This window comes from Arachis stenosperma, chromosome 8, assembly GCF_014773155.1.
Source record: "Arachis stenosperma cultivar V10309 chromosome 8, arast.V10309.gnm1.PFL2, whole genome shotgun sequence".
Classification (NCBI taxonomy): Eukaryota; Viridiplantae; Streptophyta; class Magnoliopsida; order Fabales; family Fabaceae; genus Arachis; species Arachis stenosperma.
This window is the reverse complement of record NC_080384.1, coordinates 37,747,355-37,765,118: the sequence shown is the minus strand read 5'-3', so window position 1 is coordinate 37,765,118 and position 17,764 is coordinate 37,747,355. Positions and strand designations below refer to the sequence as shown.

At 29.4% G+C, this 17,764-nt stretch overlaps 1 protein-coding gene across 1 annotated transcript; it reads right to left on the bottom strand.

The window, feature by feature from the left end:
• Positions 1–6,500: 6,500 nt before the first annotated feature.
• LOC130945938 (probable sesquiterpene synthase) lies at positions 6,501–9,663 on the bottom strand. Its single transcript, XM_057874626.1, has 5 exons — positions 9,275–9,663; positions 8,954–9,172; positions 8,652–8,793; positions 8,307–8,555; positions 6,501–6,871 (listed from the first exon to the last, which is right to left on the bottom strand). The coding sequence occupies exons 1-5, from the start codon at positions 9,661–9,663 to the stop codon at positions 6,575–6,577; spliced, it is 1,296 nt and encodes a 431-aa protein (XP_057730609.1). The 3' UTR covers positions 6,501–6,574.
• Positions 9,664–17,764: the final 8,101 nt, after the last annotated feature.

Here is a 17,764-nt window from a genome sequence, read left to right as displayed (position 1 = left end):
AGCTCATGCCAATGCTACTAGAAATGTTATGCCAGAAGTCGACTTTTTAGCTCACAGCTCATGTCCTTCGAGCTCCTTTTTTCTGCATGCCTATGCTAATACTTCTCAAAGTAATAGTTAGTGGATATAATTTGCTTAATTATTTGTATAGAAATTATTATTTTGATTTCTAATACTAATAAAAAAACTATATATTGTTTGATATTTTATTTGAGTTAGGTAATATTTTGTTTATGGGTTATGATTTTTTGTTATTATAAAATTTTAAGCAAAAAATTGTTTGTTTCACGTGGTAAAAATAATAGTTAAAATGTTTTTTTAAACGAAAAAAATGTCATTTTTATTAAGTAAAAATAGCAGTTTATGAATATCGTTTTAAACAACATGAAATGCCATTTAACTCAGTAAAAATGTCAGTTTCAAATGTTGTTTTAACAAATTAAAAAATGCCGTTTTATCTGAAAATAATGACGGTTTGAACCACCGTTTTAACTAACAAAATAAATGCTGTTTTATCCAGAAATAATGGCGGTTTGAACTGCCGTTTTAACCAACTTAAAAACGCCATTTTTTTCAGAAATAACGGCAGTTTGAACCACCGTTTTAACAAAAAAAAAAAGCCGTTTTATCCGGAAATAACGGCGGTTTGAACCGACGTTTTAACCAACTAAAAAACGCCATTTTTTCGGAAATAACGGCGGTTTGAACCATCGTTTTAACCAATCAAAAAATGCCGTTTTATCCAGAAATAACGGCGGTTTGAACCGCCGTTTTAACTATGAAAATTGTGGCAGTTTTTTAAAAACCGCCATAATAACCAAATGGCGCTTAGAATTCTGGCGGTTTTTCTTAACCGCCATTCAAGGTAATAATAGCGGTTCAAACCGCCGTAATAACCCTAAAAAACCGCCGTAATTACCAAGTTTTTTTGTAGTGAACTAAATTTTACTTAGTCAATATTAGATAATTTTAATATCTAAGTTTATAATTTAGAATTGAATGTTAACATTTTTATGATTTAGAATATAAATTTTATATAAAAAAATAATTTTAAAAAATTTGACTAGTATTAATTAACTGAAAAAAGTTAATTATTTAATATATATTATTTGCATTTTTAGATTATTTTATAACTAACTCAATTACTTTTATATATTGTTAAATTTTTGAGAGAAGAGCATAATAAGAAAATAATATTATATGTGAAATTGTTGTGTTGAAGTTGTTGTTACAAGATACAAGAGTCATTTTATTTATAGAGATATTACTAACTAACTTCGTAAATATCTATCTACTAATTATTAGCCATTATTAACTTAACTCCCAACTACTAACAACTTTAATAATTTTTTAATATACCCCGCAAACTCGTGGATGGAAGATGTAAATAATCCCCAACTTAAATAAATTTCGATGAGATGGTTGAGGAAGAGGTGTGTGGCGTGGTAACACGAAGCCTATAGCGCGAGACGCAAAGAAAGATAAATGAAGAGAGAGGTGCGGTGTGGGTTGCGATTCTAGTCATGACGAGGAGGAGGAACAGGGCTTTGCTCTGGTTAGGAGAAGATGTGAGCAGCGTGCGGTAACGTAGAGGAGACGATGCGGTGCGGTGATGCAGAAGAAGAAAGAAGACGCTTGTGTTGCGGGCCGGCAATTCTGGTCATGATGAAAAGGAGGAACAAGACTACGACTCCGGTTCTGTATTTGAGAGTGAGATAGGAGTGAGATAACTAGGGAGGAGTAGGAAGAAAAAGAAGAGAAAAAGAAAGGGGACGTCGAGGACGTCGCGAGGACACAGGGTGGCCGGCAACAGGGTGAATAGATAGATAAAAAGAGGGGAAAATGTGCAAATAGGGGGTGATTCTTGACAGAGGAAGAAGGAGAAAAGGTGTTAGAGATATAATCATTAATGTTGCCTTCTCCCATCAGCTTAAATTTTTTAGATGAGTGATTTCATAAAATGATATCAGAGCTCTATGTTCGAAAGGTCTTCGATCCTTGATAAACTCCAAAAGTAAAAAAATAGCATAAGGCATAATTAAGGCAAATTTGGTGAACTCCAAAAGTAAAAAAATAGCATAAGGCATAAGACAAATAAAAGAGAAAACTTTAAGAGGCACGTAAAACGCATTTCAACTCTCAACAATAATTGTGGATGAAAAATATTTGGAGAAAAAATTATTACATAATACAAGAGTCACCTTATTGACAGAAATATTACTAACTAACTTTATAAATATTCATCTATTAACTATTACTAACTTAACTCCCAACTACTAACAATTTTAATAATATTTAATATATATCTTTTTATTATGTTGCTTCTCTCTTTCGTTCTTTTAAATAATTTTGGCAATAAATCAATATTAATAAAAAAATCGATTCAACGATAAAAAAATTTTCGTCGGACATTCTTTCCCAACAAAATACTAACGTTATAACTAAGGAATACTCTATTATATAGACTAAAATTGTATAAAAATAATTATTTTTTATTATATTATTATTATTTAAAATATGGACTCTAACTTTTTAAGTATTATTTCATTTTATAAAAGAAAAGATATATAATATCTTTATTTTATAATTCACCAGTAATTAAAAATGGCTAGTTACAGATTTTTTTTAAAAAAATTATGAACTTTTATAGATTTTTTAAATAATCATAAAAATCCGTTTAACTAACGTATTTACCTCGAGCAGAAGAATTTGGGTTGGATTGATTTGTTTAACCGAACAAAAATTTGGTTTAATTTATTATTTTCTGTTGTTATTTATTATACACTATGATTAAAAAAAAGAAGCAAAAGAAGAAATTTGGCTAATATACTACAATATCTCTCGAGACTAAGAGCGAAGGTTCAAAATTTTTTATTGAACTTTAACAAACGTACAAATCAAATCTACCGACAACATCTATCATAATAGATATTAATCAAACTAACACAAGAAAAAAATAACAAAATATAGTGACATGTGAAGAAAAGCGTCAATTGATAAAATATCTTCTAAATGAAGACACAAAGCATCAATGCCCACTTCTTAATTAATCTGTCAAAAAATTCAAATAAATAAAAAAATGAACTGAAAGGTATGGAATGTCAAAGGCCTTTCATGCTCTATAAATTCTGGAGAAACACCACAAACAAAGGGGGATTTTTTTTAATATTGCAACAAAATATTTTTTGAACAAAATATCAGAGGCAAAAGACAATTTGAGGAAGAAGAGGTAGTGTAAGGTCCAATTTGGATAACAGTTTAATTAAATTATATTTGAAAAATAGTTTAAATAATAAATAATTATATTAAAAGTAATTTATAAATAAATTATTTTGTGTTTGAGTTTTTAGTTTTAAAGTGTTTATTTTATAGAAATGTGATAAAAAATAATAGTATTATAAGAGATATCATTTTTTTAATTTCTCTATAAGCTCCTAAATAGTTTCTTAAAAAGCTGTAATTTAGTTTTAAAAATTGTACTAAACATTAATAATTCTACTTTTCATAAGTCAAATGTTCAAAAAAATTACTTTTAAAACTTTCTAAACGGACCCTAAAAGATATATTAAGCATGTTAGAGGAAGCCGGATCCTCTAAATTTTAGACTTTTACTTTAGAAGATAAAATGTGATCTCTCATTTTTTTTAAATATTTTTTTCTTATATTTTTTCTTGATTTTACCTATAAAATAAATTGTGAAAGATCATACTTTATCCTCTAAAGTGAAATTCAAAATTTAGAAGATCTATATTGTATTTATTCTCAATTGTTTAAGTATGTTTAGTTTTTTTTAGAAGAACTTGAATTTGATCAATTTGATAGTAGTGACAAGATTGTTAATGGTATATTTATTTTATGATGTTTTTATTTTTTATTATTTAATTTAATTCATATAATAATCTTGAGAGACTAATTTTTATATTTTGCAGATGTTACTAACACATTCACACAACAAAAATCAAGTTCATAACCTTGAGAGCAAGTTACGAATCAAATGAATTTTGTTCTGTAATTGTTTGCTACTTAATATTTTGTTGTTATTGGTTAGTATGACACTATAAATTATTATTATTATTATTATTATTATTATTATTATGTTAATCTTGTGTTGGTTGTTAACTTTATTTTAATTGTCTTTTGAACTTTGAATGTTTAGTGTGTAATTGACATAATTATTATTATGAAACTTTAGATTGTTATTATTAGATTCTAAATTATTATTATGTGAATGTTGCAATGTTATGAAATAATTATTTTTCAAAATTTAGAGATTCAAAAGATGTAGAATCCAACCTTTAGTGATGTCATCATAAAGTTAATCAAGATCCGGATTTCACTCGGTTTAGACTCGCTTTATTAGTGTGATCCAAAAGTAATACGATTTTATCGGATTTATGGTCAGGTAAGAGTCTCATAAATAGACCCGGTCATTATTTAAGGTCGAATTCGGGTCACGGCGAATTCGACTTCACCCAACCCCATGTGCACCGCTACCGTGGAGAAAGAGGCGATGCGAAAGGAAGGGCGGCGTGGAGAGAGAAACATGGAAGGAGAGATAGAAAAGAATTGTGGAGAGAGGTGGCACAGAGGGAGAGGTAGCTTGGAGGGAAAGACATGGAGGGAGGGAAAGATGCGGAGGGAGAGACATAGAGGAAAAGAAGAAGTTGTAACATGGAGGAAGAGAGAGGCGGCAGTGAGAGAGATGGGCGGAGGAGGGGTGACATGGAGGGAGAGACATAGAGAAAAAGAATAAGAAGAGATCCAGAGAGAAAAGAAGAGACGTGAAAAGATGGGAGGACGCATGTTTTTTAGCGTAAAATTAGATTTTAAAATTTTAAAATAAAAGATTTTTGAAAATTGACTGCTTGGTTACGTATATAGTTGGATTCTTAAACTTTCTCTTTTTCCTTTCATGAAACTCGTATCGTAAACAAAATACGTATATGTATATTTATATCGTTTTTATTATAAACAAAATGCATAATTTGCGGTAAAAATATAAATATTCTTTCATTTATATTTATTAGTAATTATTGCACTATTGTATTTAGAGTTAATTGCTAAATTTGTATCCAGAAAATTTATGCACTAATAATTAAAAAGGATACTGAAACTTAATTTGGTAAAACTTTTTAATGAGGTGCTTGTATTTTTCAAAAGAATAAATTCCTCATTTTATGTTTTTCAAGATCATTGGATGGCGGCAAAGCGTGTCCTTCGATATTTAGCAGGTACAGTTGATCTTGCTCTTCAATTTCATAAGACCAATGATCTTCATTTAACTGTCTTTTTAGATTCGGATTGGGCTGCTGATGTTAATGATAGAATATCTGTGTCTGGATACTGTGTGTACTTTGGAGCAAACTTGATTTTTTAAAAATGTTCAAAGAAACTCATTGTCAACAAAAGCTCCACCGAGGCTGAATTTAGGGCGTTGGCAACTACTTTTTCTGAGTTAATATGGATTCCTACTTAGTGAACTAAAGCATCCTTGTACTTCATCTCCCACAGTCTTTTGTTATAATATGTCCACTGTATTATTAGCTTATAATCCCATCTTACATGAGTGAACAAAATATTTTGAATTGAATCTGTATTTTGTACGGGATAAAGTGATTCAAGGATAGGTTGCTATTACTCATATTCCAGGCTTAGAACAAGTAGCAGACATTATGACTAAGCCTCTATCTCCATCGCTATTCAGCAAGTTCAAGAGCAAACTTCGGTTGGCACATAAGCCTCCCTAAGTTTGGGGGGGGGGGGGAGGATGTGAGATATATTAGATAGAGTTAGCTATCCTTGACTATAAAATAGCAAGGTTCAAGTGTATGAAAATAGAGAAAAAAAAAAGATTCTCTTAATAACAAAATTGTTTTCATCTTACTCTTTTATTGTTCCGCCTCTGTTTTCTCACTTCTTGGTTTCTCACCATAAGTCTTCTTTCTCCTTTTCTTCAACAAGTTTAATACATAGTATTATCAATCACATTAGCATGTCATGTGTTGCTCATAAATTTATCATATTATTACATGAGTTTAATTTTCATACATTGACTATATATATAGAACGTTTTACACAGTCGTGCAATTACAACTATTTTTTTAGATGACCATTCACGTGGTTCAAATAGAAGGTAGTTATTTTTACTAATATGACATTATGTAATTGGATGCACGTATAAAACGATTTTATACTGATAGTACATTAAAACTAAATTCTTATTATATATGACCAAATTATAATGTGACATATATCACTAAAGATCTATGTCATCAAATTACACCAGCAAGCTATTAACAAAGAAACGAATCTGAAACTAAAGTAATACACATTTTTAACGATCTCAAACACATAATTATTGATGTAATTGGGATTTCGAAAATTATTTAGTGTGCACAACAAAAATCATTTTGGAATTTAACATCATACAAAAACTAACCGTTGACAAAGGACTTGGTATCCTTCCAAGACAATACAAACAAACAATAACAACAGGACAAGAACACCATACATGCATATAATTAAAGATTAATTAAGGCCAAACACTCAAAAGCTTATTAGGACCATAAAACTGCTACACGACCACGGGATCCAAAAACAGTGGCGCAATGTGGCCTTTACAGAGTGCACAATCTGTAATTTTATCCCCAAAATTTGCATATAGAAACTCACATATGCGTGCCATGTTAACAATGCAATCAAGGACTGGCCTTGGGATATATTCAATTAACTTGAGGTACTCTTCATTTATATCCTTCCAGTAATTATTGATATCCTTTTTGATGAATTCATGGGCCTCCTCTTCTGAAAAGCCATATTGCTTCATGCAACATTCTACGGCCGAAGCAGCATGTTCTCTTTGCTGCTCAAACTACAAATAATTGGTTCAAAATAGGCCTATGATTTAGAAACAGCGATTTAATGATACGTGTACAAGCATTTTTTCTAACCAAATTCAGTAAAATTGCTTAATTATTTATTGGTCTAACAAAAATCACTTATAAGACTAGCGTACAAATTAAATAATATGATCAAATCCAAATTAAAAGTTGAATTATACATATATATCATTGTCAAAAAGTATTAAAATATTCCACTAAAAACTTGTGTGTGTAAATTAATCATGACTTTGTTAAATTAATATTGATTCAATTATTTAGGGAAATAAGATAGTATAGGCCCATGAATTAGAAAATAATACTAAAACATAATAGCAAATGGATTTAATTTATATCTATCAACTTAAGGTGAAAATTCACGTGCAGTTATCTTTATATGAAATTGTTAGTTAAAAATCGTTAAATAATAATTTAGTCAAATATGTCAAATTATATAATAATTCTAAACTAAAAACTTCATATAAAGACAATTACATGTAAATATTCACCATTAACTTAAATTAATCATATTATCATACTATTATGCAAAAGTTAATAAATAAAAAAAGTCAAAATTATTAAGTTTTTTTTTCACAACTAGTAGTTCTTTCATTACACCCTTATACAATGATGAATACCTCAAATAAATTAGTGGTTATTTACAACCGATTAAAATTAAACTCTATTAGCAATATAACTATTTATTATGAAAAGTTATTTTATGATATGATAAAAAGCTCTTACATTAAAAAATATTTTAAATATATAATAATTTATATTATTTTACCTAAGAAAAAGTATGAAGAGCCAATGGAATTTTCGTACAATGTGTACAATAGAGGTTTAGAGAATATTAGAGATATAACCATTAGTGTTATCTTTTTCCATCAGTTGAAGTTTTTAACATGAATGGTATCATGACATGTTCATTTTGTAACTAAATAACCCGAATATAAATAGCCCATTGTACACATTGTACAATGGGGGATGTTCATTTTGTACCTTTGTAACTGAATAGTCCGGATGTGAATAGCCCATTGTACACATTGTACAAATAATCTATTGGCTTTCTAACAAGATTCTTTACCTAATAGTTTTAAAAATAAATAATTTTATGAAAAGTTCTCTCCTTTGATATGTATGTATGTCAACATTATATATATATATATATATATATATATATATATATATATATCATGAAATTATTTTTATAACACAATCTTCTTAAATAAGAATTTTTTTGGGTTTTATTTAAATTTTTTTATAATTTTTTTTATTTATTTTATGCTATTTTTTTAGAAGACGATCGAATTCTAAATTTTTTTGTCATAAAAGTTTTAATATTATGTCAACAAATTACTTTTTTTAAAATTTAAGATAATAGAAAAAGATATATAAAATATATATCTCTAACAATATACAATATACCTTGTGTGAACCCAAATCATTTGTGAGTCTGGCAATAAGTGTCGAAGCTAGTAGGATGGGTGGAATATTATTAGAAACCCAATAAAGAGTTTCTTTGGTTGCAAATTCTCCCAAAGCAATAAACATTACTATAAGCGGTTGATATCCTGAATTAGCAAATCCAACAACCTTATACTCATCATATGGCGGAATATATCCCTCATGGCACCATCTTGCTTCATCCATGTAACCTTGTGCATAATGAGACAACTGAAGATAAATTAATTGATGAATACTTCATTAAAATGATGATTAATGAATATAATAATTAATTTAAATTAAAAAAAAATAAGAAATAAAGCCTACGGCTTGTTTGAGACATTGCAATATCAAGTCTGATTCTCCACTTCCAGCATTTAACTCTATTATTTCATCAACAAGTTCCACAATTGAATTAAAATTCGCCTTAAAGCATTCTGGAAGAGATTCAATGTAACTAATATCCCATCTGAAACACAAAAAGGTTAAAAACTAATTAAGAAAGAAACGTGATCGTGAAATTAAATTATTAAGATAATGACCAAAATAAATATAAACTCATTGATCATGTATAGATTCTTTCTAATTGAGATATGTAGCATAATAATATAGAATTGGTCAATTCTTACCTTCGGATTGCCTGTGTGAGGAGCTCAAGTTCTTCGATTGTTCCATAGACATCATAAGTATCATCAAATATAGTCATCCATTGAACCACTTTGGCCACCACCCTTCTAAAAGTAGTATATTTAGGCTCAGAGTTCATAGCAAATGGAAAGAAGTATAACTCAGCTATCCTCTCTCTTGCATAAGGGGCCTTTTTCGAAAATTCTAACTTTTCCCACCACCTATAATTAATGGTACAAAAAATTATATCTTGTCGATTATAGGAGCTTTTCTTTTTTAAAAAAATCTAATAAAAAGTGCTTAGTTAGATTTAAAATACTTACTTGGTGGCACTACCAACTTCTTTCTGGTACCATTTTTGTAGCATATTGAAATCTAGTTTTGCAAACTTTAGAAGAATTTTATCATGCGTAGAACTTTCTTCGTAAAAAGACATATATGACCTTGCCTTCATTCTTGGAATTGCCTTGTGAAAAGGTTGTACTAAGCTTTGATTGACTTGTTCAGCAAGAGATGGACTCAATTGATTGGCGATGGACTTAAGTTTATTGTATGTGAATTTATGTGCTTCCTCTAATATATCTTCTCCATTAACTCTTAACTGTGCAGCCTCATACAAGCTCCACATTCCTTCAACATCTTGAACAACAATTGTTTCATCGAATTCTCCTTTTTTATTCTTGAGTTTGTTGAAAATATCTGTATAATTCATATTTATAATTGGCATCTTTTTATATTGAAATTATATATATAAAAGATAAAAAAAAATTAGTTCTATATGTACCTGATGAAATGATATATCCTTTTTGTCGAAGCAAACGGAAAAGTAATGCAATAAAGTGAAGGTCACAGTCTTCTATAGCAAGATCTCTGTTAGTAAAATTATTGTGGATGTGTACTAATATTCTGTCAATCTCATCTTCAAAATGATAAGATATACTCAATCGTTGAATTGAATCAATTAAGCTTAGTCTTTGAAAGATATTATTGTCATTAGAAGACAAATTCATCTTTACTTTTTCTTTATGCATTTGAACTTCTTGTTTCATGATTTCGTTCATTTCCTGCAAATGTTTTCAATTTAATATTTAATTCAAAGGAATGAAAAATTAACAAATGATGAGAGTAGGTAATTTCTCTCTACATATGATCAACTATTCAATTTGGACTAAATTTATTATGATATTTTTTTTCTTTTAGAGATAACAAGAATCGAACTTTAAAATTTTCGATCATAGATATTTTAATATAATATATTAATACTACGATATTTTATCCAAAAATTTAAGTGAATAAAAAAAAATATATTAAATAATTATATTTCTAACAAAATTATTATATAATGATTTGTTGAAGAAGTTATAGGTTCGATGTAATTCTTAAATAAAATCAGATGCAAATCAAACTGGTACTGGTAATGTTTTATGTTTCAGTTATTATGCATATCATTTCTCAATTTAATTTGGTTGATAAATAAATTTTTTAAGTTTTTAGTATTAAAAATAGAAAATTTTTGTAAAAGCCAATATTTACTAAAGTTGCAGTTTTCAGTATGAGTTAACTTCTACAAAGTTATATTATATATTTTTGTTGTTATGAAAAAATATAACGTAAAAGATTGAAAGTTGTTCCATTTTAATAATAAGTAAAGAAGAGTTTTTATTTGTTTGATAAGAAAACAAAAACGTAAGTGAAAAAAATATAAAAGTCAATACTAAAATGAATCTGATTTATTAATTAACTATATAATTATAGAAATGTTTACAAAATGCAGACTAGGCGATTTTAATACTATGACTCTTTAAAAGCTAAAAAACAAAAGAAAATTAACGAGATTATATTTTTTTTCTCTTTTCAACTTAATTAGGTTATCTTCATTAATAAAAAAAAAACAAATAAAAAAGAAAGAAAGAAAGTATATTATTAAAAAGACAGTCCAATGCATAAACATGTTAATGCAAGATTTGGCAAAAAACTCCACCCAAAGAGTGTATTATATACAACCTAATCTAATAATTATTTCCGTAGTTATTTTCACAGTTTGAACTCGATCGTGACGTTGAAATCACATGGAAATAATTCAATCATCACTTTAAAACTCTCTTTTAAAACATATGTATATATAAATTAAGAGTTTAATTTAGATGTACTGACTATGTAAAGTGTTTTGTATTATTGTGCAATTACACTCGTTCTTTTAGGTGATTTTTTACGTCGTCAATGTAAAATGTAGTTATTTTTAATGATGTGACATCGTATAATTAGATGCACTTGAAAAACTATTTTACATTGACACTACATCAAAATTAAATTCATAAACTAATTATGTATTTTTTATAACAAAATATAAATTTAATTTTATTGCACTGTTAGTATAAAATACCTTTATACGTACATCTAATTACATAATATAATAAAATAAAAAAATAACTACTATTTTTATTAACTGTGTGAATAGTTATTCAAAAAAACAAATATGATTATACGACTATACAAAACATTTTACACTTTCGATGCATCAAAATTAAACTCGACAAAACATATGTCCAAAAATATACAAAAAGTCAAAAAGTTATGGAAATTTTTGGGGTTGATATTAGAAACACAATAATATAGATAGATAACTCAACTTCTTTTATACAACTAGGAATCCCATCCATATATATAACTATCATTCTTGTTAAAGCAACTTTACTTAAAACTACTTATAATTTATCCAATTTACACAATACACCACTTATCCAAGCATTATTTTGAGTCTCTGGCGTAGAAGTGATCAGATATATACTATCCGTATTTTGAATATACGTAATAATTCAAAAATTATCACGATAATATATGTATAAGTTTAACAAGATACTGATATTTCATCATACAAAATTAAATAAGATACCAAGGATTCAGAATCAGCATATTTTTGGAAAGTATCGTGCCAAATGTTAGGAGCAAAATTTGCAGAGCGTCGCTTTGAGTTAGAAGGGGAAAGTTGACTGGAAGTCATCACTGGAAGTGAAGCTGAAAGAGACATGTAGAGTATTGGGGAATGAACGATATTAAGACGTTTTTGTTTTGTTCATATATTAAGACGTTAAGAACCAATAACTATATAGAATATGGTCCCTAGCTGGATGCCCATTTTCAAATGTGAAAAATGTGTGGCCCAACTGGACAGCTAAGCTATGTACTATGTACCAACAAGATTCCTTTTTACTTTGTCTTGTTAAAAAGTGAGTGAACTCTGTAGCCATTGCTCAATTATTAAAGAATTGCATATCCTTTATGAGTTGTTTAATTTTGACTGGAGGAATTCGATTGCATTATCTTGAATAGTGTTAACTATTTTTAACCTTATAAATTAGTTAATTAAATCAAACCACTAAACTATGATAAATTCTTTTTGCAAATTAAAAATATTTAAATAAATTTCAATTTATAATTTTAAACTTTCTTTTTCAAACCACTCGATTCATTAATCAAAAGCTGAAATAGAAAAAGTTATTTAATTAGAAAACTGCAAGTATATATAATAAGAAGTTATTTAATTAATTAAAGTGATTATTAATTATAATGATTATTAATAAACTAATAATAAGTGTAATTAATAAAAACTTACGGCTTGTGTAACATGTTGCAATACTGAGTTTGAATTTCCACCGACATAATTCCTGAAAACCTCTATTTCCATTATTGATCATTCTACAATCGCATTGAAAACAATTTTAAAGCACTCCGGAAAAAGTTCAGTGTAACGAATATCCTATCTGAAAAATAAAAATAAAATTTTAAAAGGTCTAAAAAATTTCGTGAACATACGTTGTCTAACTCAAATAGGAATATGTACAGCAAGTAACTGCACACTGACATGGGTAGGGAAGGGCTTAAAAATATTCGCAATCGCAAATCCAATCTTTTATTAAGATTTTGTAAGTATCGAGTGAAAATTTATCTATTGAAATAATTTCGACCACGTTAAATTCTGAATTATTTCTATTATACAGTGTCATTACGAAACATCTCGATGCTTTTAGGTTTGTTTTTATTGTCTTTACAAATGACGGATTAAATTGTTTTTGGATTTGTTTTTATTGTCTTCACAAGTGACGGACTAAATTGCTGATCTGTCTCTAACTATGTTTTACCTTTTTTTTTCTTGCGAACGAATAAAGAATTTTGCTAATTTCTCATAAGTGGATTTCACTAAAAAAACAAATTAAAAGATTCTTGACACCTTTGAATACTGAATTAACACACTCAAAAATATTTGTAGTCATATGATCGAATCTACAATTCTTATTTTAGTGTTGAGTCCACTTATCATATTTCATCCTGTTGGTCCAGTCACGTCTTCAGTCCAAAAAATGTCAAATCATAATTAAACTCGACTTCAATTTTCATATAAAAAACATTGACTAAAATTTTAGTATACGAATAGCATTTTTGATATATTTAATATATGCATGTAGCCAACAACTACTGGCGCAAGATAATATAAATGAATGTAGAGTAGATTTTGTCATAATATTATTATTTTTTATTATGTATTATTTTTAAATTATCATAAAAAATAAAATAATAAAATAAATAATAATTTAAAATATATATAAGAAAAAAATGGTATTATCAAATTTAAAAGTGTCGAAAATACCGTTCTCCAAATAAATGCTATATAGTCACAAAAAGAAAATGCTATATCTATATCTTAAAAATAAGATTTGTTCATTTTTTATCCAATCAAAATCTCAATAATTAAAAAAAGGTGAAGTATTGTTTTTTATTTTATTTCTCTCTCAATTTAATGTTTCTATATTTGTTTTCAGATATACTTACAAAATACTACAGCTTTAATTTGGTTTAATTCTTTCTACTTGTTTTTGTACTACGTATACTCTACCCTTGTGTTAGTCATTAATGAAAGGATCCCGCTAGGGAGACAATGAAATATGTATACAATGATGGACTTTTTATTAGACCCAATTGAAATTAAAGCAGAAAATTAACCCTAATCCTATTATGGTTGTTTACTTTAACACACCACCAGATTTTTGCTATTTTCACTTTTTCCCCAAATCTCCAATCCCTATCCCTTTTTTTTTTCGCCGTTTCTTCTCCCCCCACTCAAACCCTCTCAATTCGTTGTAGAAATCCGTTACGGCGCTAGAACCCTGAGTCCCGCAACCTGCAACCAAGGAAGGTCACAGGTGAACGCAAGCGACCTGTTCGTTTCCCTCAAGCACGGCGCCGTCACTGAACATCCGGCCTTCGCTGCAACCCAGTCGCCGGCGAGAAGCCGCCGATCAAAACTGCTGCCAAAGAGATCTCATCGCCGAACTGAACATGATTAGATGGTAGTGGTGTTCATAGATTAGTTAGTTTTGTTTTAATTGATTTAATTGGGGGTGTTTTTTTATTTTTAATTTTGTTTTTCCTTACCGATTAGTGAGTGTTTTTTTTTTCAGATGGAGTGATTATTAATGTTACAAAGAGTAGTATTTTGGAGCTGTTATGTTTTAGCTTCAGCTCCAAGCTTTCGAAAATTGGATCCCAATTTATTAGATGTAACCCACTTTGATTATTTCGCTCTCTTTGTTCTTTATGTCTCTGATCTCTATGATTTTCTCTCTAATTTCTAAAAAAATAAAATGGTGTGCCATATACTAATCTTGTGTATAGGAAATTCAGCAATAGAGAATCATTCATTAGTGTTTTGGATAATTTGCTTTTTTTTTTTAAGGTTTTGTGAATTGTGAGTGCTTTGTGACGAGAATTGTTGTTGGAATTAGGGAATGTATATCAGCTCTTTGATTTTTATTGCTCATGATTCATCACCACCACTATATACCAGTACTACCACTTCTTGAGAATCATTCTTTGACTGATTGTTGAGAATTCTATAGTGTATTTGTTTAGTGTATAGTTGCTCCTTTATATTACCTATTTTTATTCCTATGATCATTTTGTCTGCTGGAGTTCTTTTTTTTATTTATTTTTTCATCTTTATTGGTCCTGTTTAATAGAACAGTGTACGAAACACATGTATAAGGCCCCCACATCATTTTCAAGATTTGTTTCTCCTTGTCTTTTTTTAAAGATTTTATTGTTAACTGCCCCTGGAATTGATTTTGAGCGCATCTTGGATTGTTGTTAGAATTGAGGGTATAATGAGAGTTGAATGTTAGAAATGAAGGAATTTTATTTTATTTCTTTTCCTTTAAATAATTAGTACTTGCAATAATGCAGCTAGTTGAAAACAGCAATTACACCAGACTAAGCAAAGACAAACCAAACTCTAAACTGGCCAAAGACAAACTCAGATGGGTAAAAAGGTATCACATTGATTACATGAATACATGAACATATCTAGATATTTTTTACGACAATCTGCTGATCCGTATTTGTTTTGTTCAACAGAAACTAGTCGAGACGCGTTGCTCACCTTGCTACATTAACAACTTATTTACCCACTTGCTACATTAACTACCAGATTATAATGAGTTTACTTACTGCTGACATGCTTAGGGATTTACAGTACAATGATTTATTGATTATGTTACCTTAATATTATCTATGTTTTTTCATATGTTAGAATCCCGGATTTATCAAAGTTATTTGGTAAAGTTGCCATATTTGTGCATGTTGAAATAGGTGACCAATAAACATCCACCAATATAGCTAAACTGAACATTCGATACCATACTATAATGAACATCCAGTTTAACTTGGTCAAAATCAAAACATAACAACCAAGTGCTACACACTCGAATACTAACGGCTAACCATCCATACTTAGAGTAAAAATGAACATCCGGTCACTTATGGAAATGAACATCCACTTTAATTCATTAAAAATACGTGAAAACAATGTCTATAACGAACAGCTACGTACTGAAAAATTATACAGTAAAGCATGTAGGAATCAAGTACAACTTTGTTAAACTATCTCATAAATTACAGAATAACAATCAAATATACTCTTTATGCATTAAGTCTACACGAAATAAAAATAGTAAAATAGTTCGTTCTAACAAATGGAAAAAGGGTTTTTGCAATTAATAACATGTGGACTTTTGCAACAGCTGCCTCAAAACTTTTAAGCTAACATGAATCCTTTAAAAACAGAGATGAGAAAATATTCACTATCACAACCTTGTCCAATTAATCCTACTTTTTGTTGAAGGAGCTTTAACAAAGACATGAAACCACCGGCTTGTACGAGAACATTCAAGCCAGCAACAGCACCATGGTTTATATCTTGAGATGCGTGCAGACGAACCACCTGCCAAAAAAAAAAGAAAAAGTGAAATAGTTATGTTCTTGGATAGTACTATACCAACTAAACATACAAAGTTGAGATTAAGCCAAACATCTATTGGGATGAATTCTTTTATTTTCTCCGACTTGAATTCTTGAAGGACTTCTCAAGGGTAGTGTCGAGCCTCTTACTCTTTGGCCTGCCCTTTGTGGTGACCTTCGATGGGCCTAGAATGTCATCAACACCGACATCGTTCGAACTCTGTGAGCCAATGTAAGGATACCATGTCATATAAATAAATAACATGCCGGCAAGCATAATGTGCAGGTATCATATACGTACAAAACACTCATGTAAGGATACCATGCCATATAAAACACACACCCATATAAACCATACAAACTCCATATCCATATAAACCACATAACATGCATAAAGCATGTGAGCATATAAAAAAAATTAAATTATATGCAGTTTTCATACAAAAATACCATGCCATTACAAAGCACTAAAATAACCATGTCATGATTAATATGCAGGAAATCCAAGTACCATACACTTTAATTTAGTTCTAGTTCACAACCCCTGCACCACCTTATATTTGTTTTTTAATTTATCAAATGACCATCATGTAGCAACAATATACGCATATATGGCCATTTCAATGCATACCAACTAGCTAATTTAGGCTATTCCAACATCCATATAAAATATATGGCCATCTGAATATAAAAGAATGGTTAGCATATAAAACATGCAATATAATATGCAGGCAGCATGCATTCATATACAAAAAAAAATAATTATAAAATATGTTTGCTGCACATAAATATACTATACTTTTAAAAACAATCATATACGCATGAAACGATTAATTAATTCTTTCAAATTCTGCATGGATATAATCATATCACTCAATATAAAATAATCACACATTTAATTCAATATAAAACAAACACCTCATCTACAGTGTGACATAAAATCTAAATTTTTTGAAAACTAAACATCCATGGCAGAATTTGTTTATGAAAATAGCTCACCTGGTTCCACTTCTCAACGCCGACGAGGACATCGCCGGATATGTTTTGAGGTTGGTCTGATGAAACCACTGCAATGGTAGACATATCACAACCTAGGGGTTCAACGAGATCGCACTCCATTAATGAATCTTTGTCCGGTGGTGTGCATGAAGGATGACCCTCGCTTAAAATGTGTTCGTCTTGAGATGGGGCCACTGAGAAGACAGTCTTCCGGAAACAAATACTCCTTGCTGCAGATCTAGGTTGCTGCACTAGCGCAAAGACCACGCAAATCACCTGTGCACAGTTCGAACAACACGGCAGTGGGAAGAGAGGCAGACGGCAGTCAGTGATCTTGCAGTGCAGAGGCGGCGAGATCCTCGAATTAGTGGAGAGAGTTGAATTCACGCCGTCTTGATAGACGGTAATCCTAATTTGTTTCAAAATTCAAATTAGAAAGAAATTAAAATTAATTAGTTACCCATAATTTAATTTGTTTCAAAATTCAAATTAGAAAGAAATCAAAATTAATTAGCTATCCATAA

Bases quoted from the DNA above. Each gene is read 5' to 3' on its own strand.
- LOC130945938 (XM_057874626.1), bottom strand. From the start codon at position 9,663: ATGAATTATACAGATATTTTCAACAAACTCAAGAATAAAAAAGGAGAA. The intron at 8,556-8,651 runs GTAGGCTTTATT...ATTTATCTTCAG, and splicing joins TGCAATGTCTCAAACAAGCC to TTGTCTCATTATGCACAAGG. The intron at 6,872-8,306 runs GTATATTGTATA...AATTATTTGTAG, and splicing joins ATGATTTGGGTTCACACAAG to TTTGAGCAGCAAAGAGAACA.